The sequence below is a fragment of the Diabrotica virgifera genome, chromosome 3 (genome assembly GCF_917563875.1).
Source record: "Diabrotica virgifera virgifera chromosome 3, PGI_DIABVI_V3a".
NCBI lineage: Eukaryota > Metazoa > Arthropoda > Insecta > Coleoptera > Chrysomelidae > Diabrotica > Diabrotica virgifera.
The window spans coordinates 3,010,956-3,025,848 of record NC_065445.1 but is presented as its reverse complement, the minus strand read 5'-3'; the positions used below and the strand labels follow the sequence as shown (position 1 = coordinate 3,025,848).

General features: G+C 33.0%; 2 protein-coding genes across 3 annotated transcripts in view; one reads left to right on the top strand and one right to left on the bottom strand.

Moving 5' to 3' along the window:
- LOC126881763 (protein prickle-like) overlaps positions 1-14,893 on the top strand; it is a 425,582-nt gene that overhangs the window by 281,290 nt on the left and 129,399 nt on the right. The window lies entirely within an intron of this gene.
- LOC126881765 (endothelin-converting enzyme 1-like) overlaps positions 1-14,893 on the bottom strand; it is a 42,828-nt gene that overhangs the window by 8,533 nt on the left and 19,402 nt on the right. For both annotated transcript variants that reach the window (XM_050646243.1, XM_050646242.1), the window contains exons 4-7: positions 14,114-14,292; positions 13,566-13,736; positions 9,729-9,969; positions 4,243-4,414 (exon numbers count right to left, since the gene is read on the bottom strand). In XM_050646243.1, coding sequence (XP_050502200.1) covers positions 4,243-4,414; positions 9,729-9,969; positions 13,566-13,736; positions 14,114-14,292 — 763 coding nt within the window. The remainder of the gene's footprint in view (positions 1-4,242; positions 4,415-9,728; positions 9,970-13,565; positions 13,737-14,113; positions 14,293-14,893) is intronic.

Here is a 14,893-nt window from a genome sequence, read left to right as displayed (position 1 = left end):
TATCAATCAAGGCATCCTGCTGGTCTATTTGCTTTTTGTACTTGATCTCTCACTTCTTTTTCCAGGTTTGCATTGCTGCACAGTGTAATTCCGAGGTATTTTATTTCCATTACTTGTTCAATACTGAGGTCATCAATTTCTGTTTTATATCTGCTTGGTTCTTGCGATTACTATGAGTTTAGTTTTCGAAGATGAGATTGTCATATTAAATTCTTTTGCTCTTATGTTAAATGTGGGGACTAGTATTGTCCAAGTAAAAAATACTGTAGAATAGCTTTAAGCCGGTGAAATATGATATTCTTCAAATATAGATGTTAGGTCAAACGTTTAAGAAGCGGCCCTTTGTGAAAGCATCTGTGTTTTTACGGCCAGACCTCCCGCATATCTATTCACAAGTTTCGTGCAAAACATTAGTTTTAGTTCGGTAGCCTAGCAGTGTATTACTAGAGTGTACGTGTGTTAAGTGATACGAGTGTTTTGTTTGCTGTAATTATTTTGAATATTGGTTTAGTATTTCGTTTGGAGAGTGTCAAGTGTTGATTATTGTAATTTAATTAATGTGAATAGTGATGTGGCGCCCGTGGGATAATGTAAATATCGCGTACGATAACGCTGATATTGTAGAAATTGCCAGTGCTAGTGTGAATGTAATTACTAAAAAAAAAGGGATCGTAAAGAAGATTCGAATGCATTTAAATGCAGAAACACAGCAAGTATGTTTGATTGTATACAAAAATCTACGTACGAAATTCGGCTTCGATGAAACACTATTGGCACAAGCCACCTCTGATTTAACAGAAATTCCACTTTCTACTGTATATAAAATAGTTAAAAATAAACCCTATCATCGCAAGAAACGATGTGACTACAAATTTTCTTCTTCTTCAGGTGCCATCTCCGCTACGGAGGTTGGCAATCATCATAGCTATTTTAATTTTTGAGGCAGTAGCTCTAAATAGTTGTTTCGAGCTGCATCCAAACCACTCTCTCAGGTTCTTCAACCATGAAATTCGTCTTCTTCCGATGCTTCTTCTGCCATCTATCTTTCCCTGCATTATGAGTCGTAGGATGCCATACTTCTCGCCTTTTATTATATTTCCCGTATTTTCAAGACCTTTAAATCCTTCACTTGTAAACTATTGAAAACCACAATATACGACTGCTACAAAAGCAATGAAATACCTACAATAGAAATAATAAGAAAGAAATTGGAAACAACCGGTCGAAATATGAACTGCTGTGAGAAAACTCTTTAAAATTGGATAAAAAAAATGGGCTTTAAGTTCAAAAAAATAAATAAACGTCAAGCAATTATGGAAAGCCAAAGAATAGTCAACAGACGTAATATGTACCTAGAAGAAATTACTAAATATAGGCAAGAAAATAGGAGAATTTATTATTTAGATGAAACTTGGTATGATACCCACGATACAGTAAAGAAAGGATGGACAGATGGTTCAAGCATGTGCATACCAGAAATGCCTGCAAATAAAGGCTCGCGACTAATTATTGTACATTGCGGAGGAAGTGAGGGATGGGTTCCGAATGCTTTAAAATTATGTGGGAAGAAAATGGAAGATTGTAACGTTGACTACCACAAGAATATGGAAGCTGACATTTTTGAAGATTGGTTTGAAAACTCGCTGATCCCAAACTTGGAGAAAAACAGCGTAATAGTGCTTGACAACGCTTCCTATCATTCCCGACAGCTCACTAAAATACCAAATACATCTTCAAAGAAAGCTGACCTGCAAAATTTTTTAATGGAAAATGATTTGTATTTCGAAGATTTTTACACAAAAAAACAACTTATTGAAGTTCTACACACGAAGCAATTTAGAAAATTATACGCTCTAGAGAGTATTGCCGAAAAGCATGGACACACTATATTGAGACTTCCCCCCTACTTTTGTGTTTTCAATCCTATTGAGTTAATTTGGGGACAATTAAAACCAAGTATAAGGCGTTTCAAATTTCCTAAATTTGACAAAAAGGTAATTGAGATAATTAAAAAAGAAATAGCCAATATTACCAAAGTAGACTGGCAGAAAAGAATTGCCAAAGTGATCAAAGTGGAAGAATATTATAAGAAGATTGGGCACTTCCACATTAATGGTGGAAATAAATTTATTATTGAATTGTCGATGATAGTGACGAAGAAAATACGGAAGAAGGAGAAAATGAGTTAAGTGTATCAGTATTTTAATTGTTGTGTTGTGCAATTCATTTTCCAAGCATAAGTGTACTAATGAAAAGACTCGGTTAAAAAAATATTTTTAGATTTTGTATTTTTAATAAAAAAAGAGCGGGGACATGCTTGCATTTTGTGCTGAATTTTAAAAGTTTTGAACTGTATACCTAAATAATTTTAGATCTAACTGTGTTTTTATAAAGTTCTTTTAGTATCAGTAATTCTAACAATAACAAGATTAATTATAAAAGCTATTCTATATCAGTTATTAATGCAAGCATGCGGTAAGAGGGAGGTCCCTGTGAGGTTAAATATTATTAAAAAATTGATAAAATTAATTTTAACACATACAATATTATGTCCTGCTTTAACGGTATTTACCTAAGTATAAATAAATATTTTTAACTACATATTTAATTACCAGAAAACACCAGCTGCCGGCCTAATATTAAAGAAGAACAACCCAAAGAAAGCTACAAATCTTACCTATTACACTATATAGATTGCTTGAACTATATTTGCAGACTATCTTCACCTTGGGCTATCAATATTGCGTCGTCTGGGTAACAGAATCTTTTCTTCTGTTTCCCATTCTCTATTCTCTTCCATGATTAACTTGAAGAGCAAAGGGCTCAATGAGTCCCCCTGTCTTATTCCGCTGCCTTCATATATAGGCAGCTAAATAAGACTTCTTCTTCTTTTATATAGGCAGTACTGCCTGTTTTTCTTCAACGCCTTTCATTCTGCCCCTATGTTGTCATTCCAGCTTTTCCTTGGGCGTCCTATACTTCTCCTGCCTAACGGTGACTTGTCCCTGGCTATTCTGACTGTCCTTGATTCAGACAGCCTGCTTATGTGTTCATTCCACTCTTCTTTTCTGTTCTTTACCCAGGTATTTATATTGTCTGCCCCACATATGCGTCTGATTTCCTCACTTCTTACCCTGTCATGTAGTCCTTTTCCAGCAATCCGTCTTAAGATCTTCATTTCGTTGGTCTCCAAATCTCTTTGTTTTGCTTGTATCTGGTCTTGTTTCGGCCGTGTGAGTCATAACTGGCCTAATAACTGACTTATATATTCGGGCCTTTGTTTCCACTCTTAGGTGTTTGCTTTTCCAAATTGTGTCGTTTAGGCATCAGGTCGTTCTACTGGCTTTAATTATTTGGTCTTTTACCTCTTCTTCGATATTGTTGTCGGCTGATAGATTATCCCATAGAAATTCCCAGAATTCCCAGATATTTGAGTCATTACTTGTTGTATAATTTGATTGTCTAACTCCAATTTGCATCTTATTGGTTCTTTGGCAATTAGTAAGCTTTTTGTTTTTTGGGCTCATATTTTCATATTCACTTCTTTTGCGTTAATGTTGAACTCGTACAATAATCTTTGTAGGTCGTCTTTGCACTCTGCTACACGGTGTCATCAGCGTAACAGAGTATTTTTATCTCTCTATTGCCCATTTTGTACCCTCTTTTTTTCTTCACTTGTTTTATTATAATATAATAAAACACTAAATAAGACTATTTATATTAATTAAGACAGCATTTGTTATTTTGGTAGATGTTTTCAGTAGTTTTTACTATTGAATACATAAGATGGATTATTTGAGTCTTTCCTATCAAATTCTTTCTTCAAGTTTAATTTTTTGAAAATTCAAAATTGACACATTATATTCAGCTAGAGCTTTATTTTCTTTTCAGGTCGATATTTTATATCACATGTAGGTAAGAATTAGTTTTAGTAGTTTCTAAATTGGGTTAATATAACGTAAAGATAAACAGAATTATGTAAATATTATAGAATTCTACATCTGTTTTGAGAGGAAAATAGGAGATATATTCAGGGAAATAAATTATATATGTATGAAAATACAGTTTTTTCAACTTTAGTATGCTCTATCTCAGAAAAGATCACTTTTTCAGAAAATATCAGTTTTCTACTCATTTTTAATAAACTAAACTTATTTTTGTTTGCTTACCTTCAGTTTGACTCACAGTGTATAATAAAATTAACTATCAATCACAAGAAGAAATAAAAATTGTAATACTCACATATAAGATTCTCTTCCGGTATATATCTTGCATCTATAGTAACGATCCCTTGATACAATTTGGCTTGATGATAGTTGATTTTTTTCTTGGACAAGTTCAAGTTGTACCTGTCACGACTCTTGTCCACTGCTCGTACTATATCCAATGTATTGTTCAATCTTAAAATGTCGATCTAGATAGAAAATAGGATTCAGTTGCATCGAGAGATATCAAGATCTAATAGACCGATATATTGAAGCGCCGATGATGTGGAAATGAGATGACGATTCTCGAGATGTAATACATTCATCGATACATACAGGGGAAATGAAATAAAAATGCTACAAACAATTATTTGTTGTGATGAAAAGATTTGTACAGGGTTTCTCATTATATTTTGACCCCCACTTATTTTCCTTAATTTCGGGAATACAAAAAAAAGTTTCAAATAAAAGTTGTATTATTTTATCTGTACCGACCAACAGTGTAGCAACAGACCAAATTTTGTATACAGGGAGTGCCCAATAAAATGCATCTTCAATATTTCAAATGGGACACCCTGTATTTTTTATTGTTTTGAGTAGCCCTGCATTTGCTGATTACAAATATATAACATAGTGTAGCATTAGTTTTGTTCTATAATGCCGTATGGTACTACTATACTAAGATAAAAAAATATATTTAGAAAAAATATATTTAGAAAGTCAACAAAATTAATGACTTACAATACTACATTTAAGATACAATACTACATTTAAGATATAATACTACATTTAAGATTACAATAGATGCTCAAAGTGCCCTCCATTGTTATAAATGCACAAGTAATACCTTCGTCTCAAATTTTCTAATGCGTCAGATTTTGCAGAAGGAGTCTGTCGATCTGGATAAATCAGCCTATATTCTCTTCTTGCCGCTTGTTTGTTTTTATTATTTTTTACATAAATTGAGAATATATATCTGCTTTTCCATCTGCAGTATAACACAGTTCGGTATGAGGACTGACAGTTTATAATAAATTAATAATTGTTTCATTTTGAAATGTCAGTTGCATAGCCCATGGCAGTACCATACGCCATTTGTAGTACCATACGCCATTATAGAACAAAACTAATGCTACACTATGTTATATATTTGTAATCAGGAAATACAGGGCTACTCAAAACTATAAAAAAATACAGGGTGTCCCATTTGAAATATTGAAGATGCATTTTATTGGGCACTCCCTGTATACAAAATTTAGTCTGTTGCTACACTGTTGGTCGTTGCAGATAAAATAATACAACTTTTATTTGAAACTTTTTTTTTGTATTCCCGAAATTAAGGAAAATAAGTGGGGGTCAAAATATAATGAGAACCCCTGTACAAGGTGTCATAACAATAAGCTTGTATAAAAAAACAAGACGTATTTTTTATTTAAAAAGCTCAATCAGCCTTGAAGGCCTAGGGCTAGTTTAATTTTATATTACAATTACTATTTTTATAGTCTTTACATACATTTCTTAAGCACTTCCTTGCATTGACCTTTGTCCAATGCTTTTTCTTTCCAATTCTCAATATTTCTTTATTATAATTCTTCATATACGCTGTCCTTCCATCTCTTTTTTGTCTACGTTTTCTTCTTTTTTGTATGTGCTTTCGTGATAATATCATTTTCGGCAGTATTTTCTTTCCCATTCTTTCAATATTATGTCCTAAATATCATATTCTCTGTACTTTGATTACCGTAGTTATTTTTGGTTTGTTTTAAAGGTCTTCAAATTTTTTAAGCACCCATAGTGCAGTCAATGAAGGTTTTCACCTCCGATTTCGTTGAACGTCCATCGATTTTCATGAAAATTGGTGAGTAATTAGAGGATACCTCAAGGAACAAAGGTGACATGATGCTAACTTGCGCTTTTACCCTGGGGGTGGATGCCACCCCTTCTCGGGGGTGAAAATTATTTTACTAAAAATTATACCATAAGTCCATAGAGGGACAAATTATAAGCAAAACTTGTTATATAAAGTTATTAAAATAAATCAACACTTTTTGAGTTATTAAAGACCAAAGATTTTATTTTTTCGTGAAAAAATGCATGTTTTAAATCGGTTTTTCACGTATAAATCAAAAACTATAAGCTTTTACAAAAAAGTTATTATTACTGAAATTGACGATAATAAAAAATTGAATACATTCCTCACATAAAGAACTAAACCAATGTTAGTTCAAAATGAGTTATTGGCAATTGAATGTGTATTTTTTTCGACGAGTACTCAAATCTAAGTATTCAAGCTTAAATAACGGGAAAACTATGCAATGTATAAAATATTCCTGCTAAACATTTGTCAAAGTACTTCGGATTACCTATCAAATGAGCTTCAGTGCAAGGTAATACCGTCAAAATTAAGCAAGTTATAATGAAAATAAAAGAACCATTTCGAATTTGTTAGGAAAAAGTTAAAAATAAAACATACGCCATTTCCACAAAAATTAAAATTTATAGTAATCCTTACAAGAACTTCTTTATATTAGTATAAGTAATGTTTTCGATAATTTTGACCGGTTTAGAATGCATATTTTTGAAAAAAAGGTATAATTTAAAAAAATCATAATTTTTAAAATTATTGTAATTCTCATATTCTTTTGATAATAACTCCAAAAATACTCAATATACGTAAAAAATTATGTATAACCAAATTTTAGTTTTTTCTGTGCCAAATATTTTACCTGTTTTAATATTTCTATAGGGTAAAAAATAACCGAGATAGAAACGTTTAAATCTTAAATTTTGCTATGGGAACCATGCAACCAGGGTCATTTAACCTTTTATTTTTTTAAAAAGTAAGGGGTTTAGAATATTAGGTTTAACGTGCTTAAATAGCACTTAGAATTAACTTTCAAACAGTTTTTAGATAAACCTGATATCGGAAACACGAACGGAGTTATTAAAAAAAAAACAATAACATTTTTTGGAAAAATTTTCAAAAGATAAATTTTGAAAAAATTTTGGAGCATAGATTTTAACACTATCAACATGTTCGGGGGCTCATTTGATAGATATTTTTAAGTAATTTGACAAATGTTTAATAAGTTAATGTTATAAAATGCATCAATTTATCGTTATTTCAGCTTGAATACTTAGACTTTTTTACTCGCCCAAAAAAATATACATTCAATTACCTATAACTCACTTTTAGTTAACGCTAAAAGGTTTTTCTAGTAAGGGATTTATTTTATTTTTTATTAGCTTTAATTTTGATAATAATAACTTTTTTGTAAAAACTTACACTTTTTGAGTTATTGATGAAAAATTGGTTAAAAACATGCATTTTTCTCAAGAAAAATTAAAATCTTTGATCTTTAATAACTCAAAAAGTTTTGATATATTTTAATAACTTTATATAACAAATGTTGCTTGAAATTTGTCCCTCAATCGAATTATGGGGTTATTTTTAATAAAATAATTTTCACCCCCGAGAAGGGGTGGCATCCACCCCCAGGGTAAAAGCGCAAGTTGGCGCCATGTCACCTTTGTTCCTTGAGATCTCCTCTAACCACTCACCAATTTTCATGCAAATCGATGAAGGTTCAACGAAATCGGAGGTAATAGCTCATATCCACCTTCATTGACTCCACTACCATGTTTCGTAGATTCTAAGCCCAAGTGTTTTAAGGAAAGGCAGCTTTAGATATAATTTGATTCGGGTGGCCCACCGTCGGCTGACCATGGTTTCTACTTTTCAGTATCTTCAGAGCAGCCGTTTTATTTTTTTTTACCGAGAAATTGCTTCTGAGAATTGCCGCTCAGCATTTAGAGAGAGTAGAGAAATAGCATGATGAGTTGTTTCATGATTGGCGAAAGAAATCTTTCGGTGACGGAAGTGTCTTTTCTTGTTCTAATTTGATTGGCTGGGAGAAATGTTTAGACGTTTGCTTGCAAGGCAAAGTTGCCTTATAGCGCGACGATGTGTGAAATAATCTTCACTTTTAGTCAGAGCGTGGTAGAAGAAAGTGATAGTTTCCGAAGAAAAATGACAATCTGCAAGCCTGTTGTAGAACCAATTTTGACGGACGAATTTTAATGTTGGCAAATGATGATGAAATGAGAAAAAACTGGAAGCGGTAGAAATGGACTATCTAAGGAGAGCGTCTCGTATATCCAGATTTGATCACATCCCAAATGAAGAAATAAAAAGAAGAACAGGAAATTTTTACAGTACCGTATTTATTACCCTCGTTAGTTCGTGATTGGCGAAAGAAATCTTTCGATGCCAGAAGTGTCTTGTTGTGTTCTAATTCGATTGGCAGTAACAAATGGTTTGACCTTTGCTTGCAAGGCAAAGTTGTCTTGGCGCGACGATGTGTGAAATAATCTTCACTTTTAGTCAGAGCGTGGTAGAAGAAAGTGATAGTTTCCGAAGAAAAATGACAATCCGCAAGCCTGTTGTAGAACCAATTTTGACGGATGAATTTGAATGTTGGCAAATGATGATGAAATGAAAAAAAAAACTGGAAGCGGTAGAAATGGACTATCTAAGGAGAGCGTGTCAGAAGAAACAAAACATGAAATTTTTACAGTACCGTAGATTCACTAGAATCCAAACCACTTTTATGGTAGAGACATGTAATGCGAATAAAAGACGAACGATGGCTAAAATAGACCTTAAACTAAGTTCCATTGAATAGGAGAAAAAGAGGAAGACCAGCATTGGAACGGAGAGAAGAAAACAGAGGAATAATGAGAGAATGAAAAATGAAAGTATGGTCTCAGTAGTTTCATCTTCTTCTGGTAGTACCTATCCGTTTCGGATGTTGGCGACCATCATGGCAATCTGTACTTTACTCACTGCTGCTAGAGAAGATTTGTGGTTGTTGTATTGAACCACGTACGTAGATTTTTCAGCCAGGAAATCCTTCGCCTTCCTGGTACTCGTTTTCCTTCTACTTTTCCTTGCAAGATTAGTTGCAGTAGTCCAAATCTTTCGCTGTTTCTCATGATGTGACCGAGGTATTCAATTTTGGCTGTTTTTGTTGTGGTTGAACAGCTCTTTTCCTTTTTGCATTCTCAACAAAACACCATGATTATTATATCGTAATCGGTATAATATATCTTCAGGATTTGACGATAAAGCTATATTTCGAAAACCTCAATTTTCTTGCAGGTGGCGTCTGTGAGAGTCCACGACTCAACTCCATCCAACAATAAAGGAAAGATATAACATCGTAGTAACCTGATCGTAGAGTATTGTAATATTTGTATAGCTTAGCCATTTTTTGAAATGCAGATCTTGCTTTCTATATTCTACATTTAATTTCTAGAGAATTGTAGGTATATTTTTTTACTCTTTCTATTTGTTGACCGTTTACACTGATTCTTCCAGTTTCATACAAACATTAAATACTAACCAGAATTTAACCTATTCGAATGACTCTGTATACAATGTAATAACCTATTTTCATCAACAAGTAATCATTCCACTACACCTGCACTTATCTAAATTGAGATCTCAACGGTATTACTCACCTCATCAACACCGAGAATTTTCTCAAATTCGTTTTCATCGAAAACTTCATCTGGAGCGCCGATGAACGCTCTAACATTTCGCAATTTGTTGAGGGCATAGGTCTTGTGCGTGTGATTCATCCACATCGACCTGTTGATGTGGTCGTGTAGAACGGTTTTTATGTTGTCGATGATTTGTCTAATGGATTCCCTTTCCGATGAGTATTTATTGGCGTAGGCACCTTCCGATACGTAGGCAAATCTGAAAATTGATTGGAATCGATTCATTTATATGATGATTTTGATTTTATATCAATAATATTCATCCCAAATAACAAATTCCAATTATCATGGCGTTAGGTGGTACAATTATTATTAACTTACTTAAGAGAAAGCAATAGATATAAGAGAAATAACTAAAATAATTCCAGAAAACAAATAGTACATTCTTTCACGGTTTTTGCTATAAATTTTAAAGAACCGCTTGGATTGACATGAAATTTGGCGTATTCATAACTAATTCAAGAAAAAAAGTGATATGGTATCCAATTGTGCTTTTGCCCTGGGGGTGACTTTTACCCCATCACGGGGGTGAAAAAATATATGTTCAAGATAAGTCCCGAAATGGATAAACTGACTAATTTTAAGCAACTTTTGTTCTATAGAGTTTTTTCATCAAATCAATACATTTCCTGTTATTTGTAAGTGAATATATTCATTTTTGAACAAAATATCCACGTTTTTAGACGGTTTTTCGCAAATAACTTAAAACGTAAGCATTTTGTCGAAAAAAATATTTTTAGCAAAACTATATAGCCTATAAAAAAGTGAAAAAAAACGGTGTATATATTAGGTCTCTATACCTAGCAAAAGCAGAGTTATAGCTAATGAAAAATAGGTTCATATTCGAAAAATTCCAAATAGAATAATTTAATATGAAATATCCAAATAATGAAGCATTCTTGGGGAAAAACATTTCAACTTTTTTAAAGTGTTTAAAAAAAGCTTTATTTCTGTTTTTATAAAAAAAATTTCAAGCATAAAATGTAAGCAAGTTACGCTCAAAATAAAGTTAGTCCCTTTTGTTTTGGCAAAGAAAAATCAGGAAGATCACCCCCCAATTAGCAACTTAATTAAATTAATCGTTACCGCTTCACAAGCTATTTTACTTATGTTGTGTTTATTTAATCTGTAAGTTTCATCGATTCAAAGTGCTTTTTTTAAATTTGGTTTTAAAGTAAAATTGTTAAAAATTTTAATTTTGAAAAAAATTATTTTTTTCAAAATAACTTAAAAATTGTTAGAGATACCAAAAATCTTGAACAATAAAAAAAGTCGGCTTTTCTTTTCTGAATATTTTGTATTCTTTTGTTTTTCTGTGCGACAAAAATTGGTTAAGATTCGGTGTTTCTAAATTTGCATACACTCGTGATACGTGAGTCGTTCAAGCCCTTTTAACTACAGCTCTTTCAAAAATAAGCACTTTGAACCGATGAAACTTACAGATTATATGTACAATACATACGCGAGTAAAAATTTGTGAAGTGGTAACAATTAAGTTCATTTGAAATGCTAATTAGGGGGTGATTTTCCCGATTTCTTACCAAAAAAAAGGGACCAACTTTATTTTGAGCGTAACTTGTTTACTTTTTATGCTAAAAATTTTTTTTAAAACAAAAATAAGCATTTTTTTAAACACTTTAAAAAGTTAAAATGAGTTTTCCCCAAATAAGCGCTTCGATTTTTGGTTATCTCACTTTAAAATATTCGAATTGGAATTTGACGAATATGAACCTATTTTTCATTAGCTATAACTCTGCTTCTGCTAGGTATAGTGACCTAATATATACACCATGTTTTTCACTTTTTTACGTGCTATATTTTTGATAAGAATTTTTTTTTTCGACCAAATATGTACTTACTTTTTGAGTTATTTGCAAAAAACGTCTGTAAACGTGGTTATTTTGTTGAAAAATTAACATATTCACTCGCACATAACTCGAAAAGTATTAACTTGGTAAAAAAACTTTACAGAACAAAAGTTGCTTAGAATTAGTAATTTTATCTATTTCCGGACTTATTTCGATTATATATTTTCCACCCCCAAAAGGGGGTGAAAATCACCCCTAGGGCAAAAGCACATATTGACACAATATTACTTTTTTCTTTGACTTGTTAGCTATGTGTATGCTAAATTTCTTGTCAATCCAATCGGTTCTTTAAAATTTAGAGGTTTTGCAATATTATACCTTTAAAGAACGTACTAAAAATTTGAAGCTAAATACGAACTACATAGGCAAAAAAATATGTACAGAATAAGAAACAAAGATGGAAACATTACTATGGATAGAACCGAAATTATCGAGGTTGTCGAATCCTTTTATCGCGAAATGTATGAGAGCACCAACGAAAAGTAAGATCACAAACCAGGAATCACAAACCAAGAATAAAAATTAATGCCAGAAATAACACCATACGAAGTCAAAACGACAATTTTAGAAATGAATAATAACAAATCCCCTGGCAACGACAGAGTAGTTATCGAGGTGATCAAACAAAAATTATCCAGGCTTTGGACAAACTTTTCACCTAATGCATCTACCAAGGAAAAATCTCTTCTCAATGGAACAATGCAGTCATTGAACAGATCTACAAAACTATCTTCTTATGCATGGGCTAACACACATTTATAAACTGTTCACAAAATTTTCAAAAAAAGACCTGAGGCTAAATTATCAGCCTAGAGACCAAGCTGAACTGAGATCGGGATATAGTACTAACGACCAATTACTAGTAATAAAGAACCTCATAGATAGGTCTGAAGAATACAACAAACCATTGGCGCTGATACTAGTGAACTACGAGAAAGCATTTGATACCATAAGCCTGCAGGAAATGTTAAAAGCATTGACAGAATGCTGAATAGATCATCGGGACACTAACATAATCAAATATGTCTACAAAATGCCGCAGCTAGGACTATGTGAACAAGAAACAAGAAACATACTTTTAAGAAGACAGATCTAAACGAATATGGTATCAACATAAATGGAGAGAAGCTCAGTTATTTGAGATTTGCAGATGGCATCGTCCTTATAGCCTATGCTATAGAATAGAGCTTCGCTTCCTTAGAGATCGGACTAAAGATTAAGATGAACAACACGCAAAAAATAATGTTGCTGTTAGTAGAAGGGATATTGAGCAGACTGCATCGTATCACTTAATCACTGCATCGTATACTTAAGACATCAAATTTTATTGAGCAGAGATAACCAGAGATGTGAGGATCGTCGCGTAGGATTAGTCTAGGCAGCATTTCGTAATTTAAACAATATATTTAAATCGGAGTTACCCATATGCTTCAAAAGGAAAATCTTTGTCCAGTTTGTGTTACCTGTACTCACTTATGAGACGGAAACATTAACACCCACAAAAAAGGTAGTGAAGAAGATTCGCGTAATTCGGAGGGCAATGTAGCGCCAGATGTTAAGTGTCTCTCTGTGAGAGCCAATCCCAAACGAAAGAATAGCGTCGCCAAAGTGGAATTGGATAGGACCCGTCGCCAGATTGTCAAACAACTTATGGCCAAAACGAGTCGAGTGAGACCACGACAAAAAGCACTACGGAGCAGTGGAGGTCCACCAACCGGATGGACCGACGATCTGAAGCGTATTATTAATAACTGAATTCAAGCAGCACAAGACAGAGATAGTTATAAAGAGCTGAGGGACAGCAATGTACAGCAGTGGACGCGTATAGGTTGATGACGTTGATGATGGTGATACTTAACTTAAATATAGCAATTGTAACAGATTAATAAAAAATGGCAAATATATTTTAGAAATTGTTAAAACTCACACTGTTTGAGTGATACCATAGCAAAAGTCTGCTCGTTTTCTTGATCGCTTTTTGATTCCTTTTGTTATTCCTATTACATCCTCGTAAGCCTCAAATTCTCTTCTGATGTCACGCGACAAAAACGGATGAAGGGACTGAGTTATTTTCCAAAAAATGTAGTTAACTTTTACGCTGCAACAAATAATGCCTTATTGTTAGTATAAATATGTTTAAATAAATAAAATATGATAATAAGTGAAAAGATTTTGAAGATTTTCGGAGGATTCCAGGAGTCATCTTAGGCTCGTCCTAGAAACTTCCTACTCATCCCATAAAATATCACTTTCGGAAGGTCTATTACGTAAATTACTATAAAATTTTCTTTTTTACTTTTTTATTCATTTACTTAAGTATAGCTTTCGACAAGGTTATAATGTCTAAGTTTGCAAATTGTGTGATTTCTTGCCGACAAAAAAGTTTACAGAAATCTTAGACGCCACAAAAGGGACATGTTTAAAAATAAGAATATTTGTGTAAACACAGGGTTACCATCAATAACCACCACTTACCTATTACTAGATTGTTCCAATAACCTTACCAGTTTTATAAAATACCATACATCTGCTTCCACTGTTCCATTATCGTTCAGGTCTACATTTTTTAATATACCATTCCAAGGAAGTGACGGAAAATCTGTTCTTAATTCGCCGATCTTTACTCTTGTCGTATTCCCAGATTCTAAAATGATCTACAAATACTTCAAATGCAACCAAAAATTTAACAAAGCATATAAAAAAGGTAAAAAGAAAAAAAGACTTACTACAATCGGTTTCTTATTATAAGTATGATGACAATTTCAGCCTCTACAAGTACAGCCCATCATCAGGTTCACTAGTAAGTCAAAGGTGAAAGATATGAATTACTTCAAGTCATATTGGAAGGTAAAATACAGGGCAAAATATCAGTGGAAAGGCGCTAGAACTCGTGGCTGAAATATCTGAGGTGATGGTTTGATCGCTCATCCGCAGAAATCTTTCGAGCAGCAGTTTCCAAAGCTAAAATTGCTGTTTGGATTGCCACCCTTCAAAAGAAGACAGCACAATAAGAAGAAGACTCACTAATCTCATTTACACGAGTGGTAACTTATTACCTAGTACTCCCTGTTACGTTACAAACGAAGCACTGACGACCAAGTATCAGCGGTATAACTGAAAAAACTGGGATTACGGAAATGTAATTTCACGTAGCGTTGAAAGTAACGGGAACCCAATATGATGACAATTAAGTTTTTATTTCTTCAGAGCAATCATACTGTCCACTATAATTTTACTATTATGACAGGAAAACTT